We start from the raw sequence: 2,065 nt of genomic DNA, 5'->3' as shown, positions 1-2,065 counted from the left end.
CAGATGGACCTCATAGATATTTACAGAACATTCCACCCTAAAACAACAGAATACTCATTCTTCTGGAGCGCACATGGAACTTTCTCCAGAATAGACCATATACTGGGTCACAAATCAGGTCTCCACCAATACCAAAAGATTGAGATTATTCCCTGCATGTTCTCAGACCACAATGCTCTAAAACTGGAACTCAATCACAAGAAAAAATTTGGCAGAAATTCAAACACTTGGAAGCTAAAGACCACTCTGCTCAAGAATGTTTGGGTCAGAGGGGCAGGGGTGGTGGCGGCAGGGGAGGAGGCGGAGGAGGTGGCGGCAGCGGGCCGGTACCGGACCCAGCGGGATGAGCGAGGCGGAGGGCGGCAGTGGTGGCGACAGCGGCCCCCGCTGCGACGGTGCCCGCGACGGTGGTAGGGGTGGTAGCGGTGGTGGTATCGGTGCCTGCGGGGGAGCCACAGAAAGCAGGCGGCGGAGCGGGCGGCGGCGGGGTTGGAGCCGCCTTGGGCCCCGCTGCCGGGACCCCCTCGGCGCCGGGTCCCCGCACCCCTGGCAACCCCGCGACGGCAGCGTCGGGGACCCCCGCGCCCCCCGTCTGGAGTCAGGCGGACAAGCCGGTGCTGGCAATCCAAGTCCTGGGCACTGTCAAATGGTTCAACGTCCGGAATGGTTACGGATTCATCAACAGGAATGACACCAAGGAGGATGTCTTTGTTCACCAGACGGCCATTAAAAGAAACAACCCCAGGAAGTTCCTGCGCAGCGTCGGAGATGGGGAGACAGCGGAGTTCGATGTCATGGAGGGAGAGAAGGGTGCAGAAGCTGCTAACGTAACCGGGTCGGGGGGCGTGCCGGTGAAGGGCAGCTGCTATGCCCCCAATCGACGCAGGTTCCGCAGGTTCACCCCGCGGCCTTGTCCAGCTGCCCCGCCACCCATGGTGGCAGAGGCTCCGTCAGGCGGGACTGAACCAGGCAGTGAAGGGGAGCGGGCTGAGGACTCTGGGCAGAGGCCCAGGCGGCGGCGCCCACCTCCCTTCTTCTACCGATGGCGCTTTGTGCGAGGCCCTCAGCCCCCCAACCAGCAGCAGCCTATAGAGGGCACCGACGGGGTAGAGCCCAAAGAGACAGCCCCATTGGAGGGGGACCAACAGGGAGATGAGCGCGTCCCCCCTCCCAGATTCCGGCCTCTGTACAGAAGGCCCTTCCGCCCAGGCCACCCCAGCAGCCTACCACAGAAGGTGGGGATGGCGAGACCAAGCCCAGCCAAGGCCCCACTGATGGGTCCCGGCCTGAGCCTCAGCGCCCACGAAACCGCCCCTACTTCCAGTGGCGTCGGCAGCAGCCCCCCGGACCCAGGCAGCCCACAGCCCCGGAGACCTCAGCCCCCATCAACAGTGGGGACCCCCCCCCACCATACTGGAGTGACTCCAACACGAAGGACCCCCAGAGCTACCATCTGGTTGTCTGCCAGTTTTTCCAGCTGCCCTGTACCCCACCCAGCACCCCTCCCCCCTTCCCATGACTCATGACATCAAAACATCGGCTTTCCCCTTTTCCTTGAGACTCAGGAGGGCCGAAGCAACAGCCATTTGCTTCTTCTCTGTCCCCTACCAAGGGCTGAAGGAAGGGATCCATCCTGTTGTTCAGAGGCACCATGTCCCTCCCCTGGATCAGGCTGAGAAGGAACCAGCCAGCTCTCACCTCCTCCTGGTTGTTTTTCTTTCCCACCCCAGTTTATTTTTGGTCTCTCCTCTAGCCCCTACCTCTGAAGCCATTTTATGAACTGTCATGTGCCACCTGAGCCTCCAGTAAAAACAAAAACAGGCTTTAAAAAAAAAAAAAAAAAAGAATGTTTGGGTCAACCAGGAAATCAAAGAAGAACTTAAACAATTCATGGAAATCAATAAGAATGAAAACACATAGGTCCAAAACCTATGGGATACTGCAAAGGCAGTCCTAAGGGGGAGATACATAGCCATCCAAGCCTCACTCAAAAAAACAGAAAAATCCCAAATTCACCAACTAACTCTACACCTTAAAGAACTAGAGAAAAAGCAACAAACAATGC

General features: G+C 57.9%; 1 protein-coding gene across 1 annotated transcript; it reads left to right on the top strand.

Moving 5' to 3' along the window:
- Positions 1–350: 350 nt before the first annotated feature.
- On the top strand, positions 351–1,820 carry LOC110576677 (Y-box-binding protein 2-like; the record flags this gene model as incomplete). The annotated part of the gene is given in 2 exon segments (XM_044919578.1): positions 351–1,200; positions 1,203–1,820. Coding segments are annotated over 2 exon segments (1,167 nt in total), but the record flags the coding sequence as incomplete, so codon positions are not given.
- Between the last annotated feature and the right edge of the window lie 245 nt (positions 1,821–2,065).

Source organism: Neomonachus schauinslandi, chromosome 11, assembly GCF_002201575.2.
Source record: "Neomonachus schauinslandi chromosome 11, ASM220157v2, whole genome shotgun sequence".
Lineage (NCBI taxonomy): Eukaryota > Metazoa > Chordata > Mammalia > Carnivora > Phocidae > Neomonachus > Neomonachus schauinslandi.
Note: the sequence above shows the minus strand (reverse complement) of the source record. Positions and strands in the feature narration are given on the sequence as shown.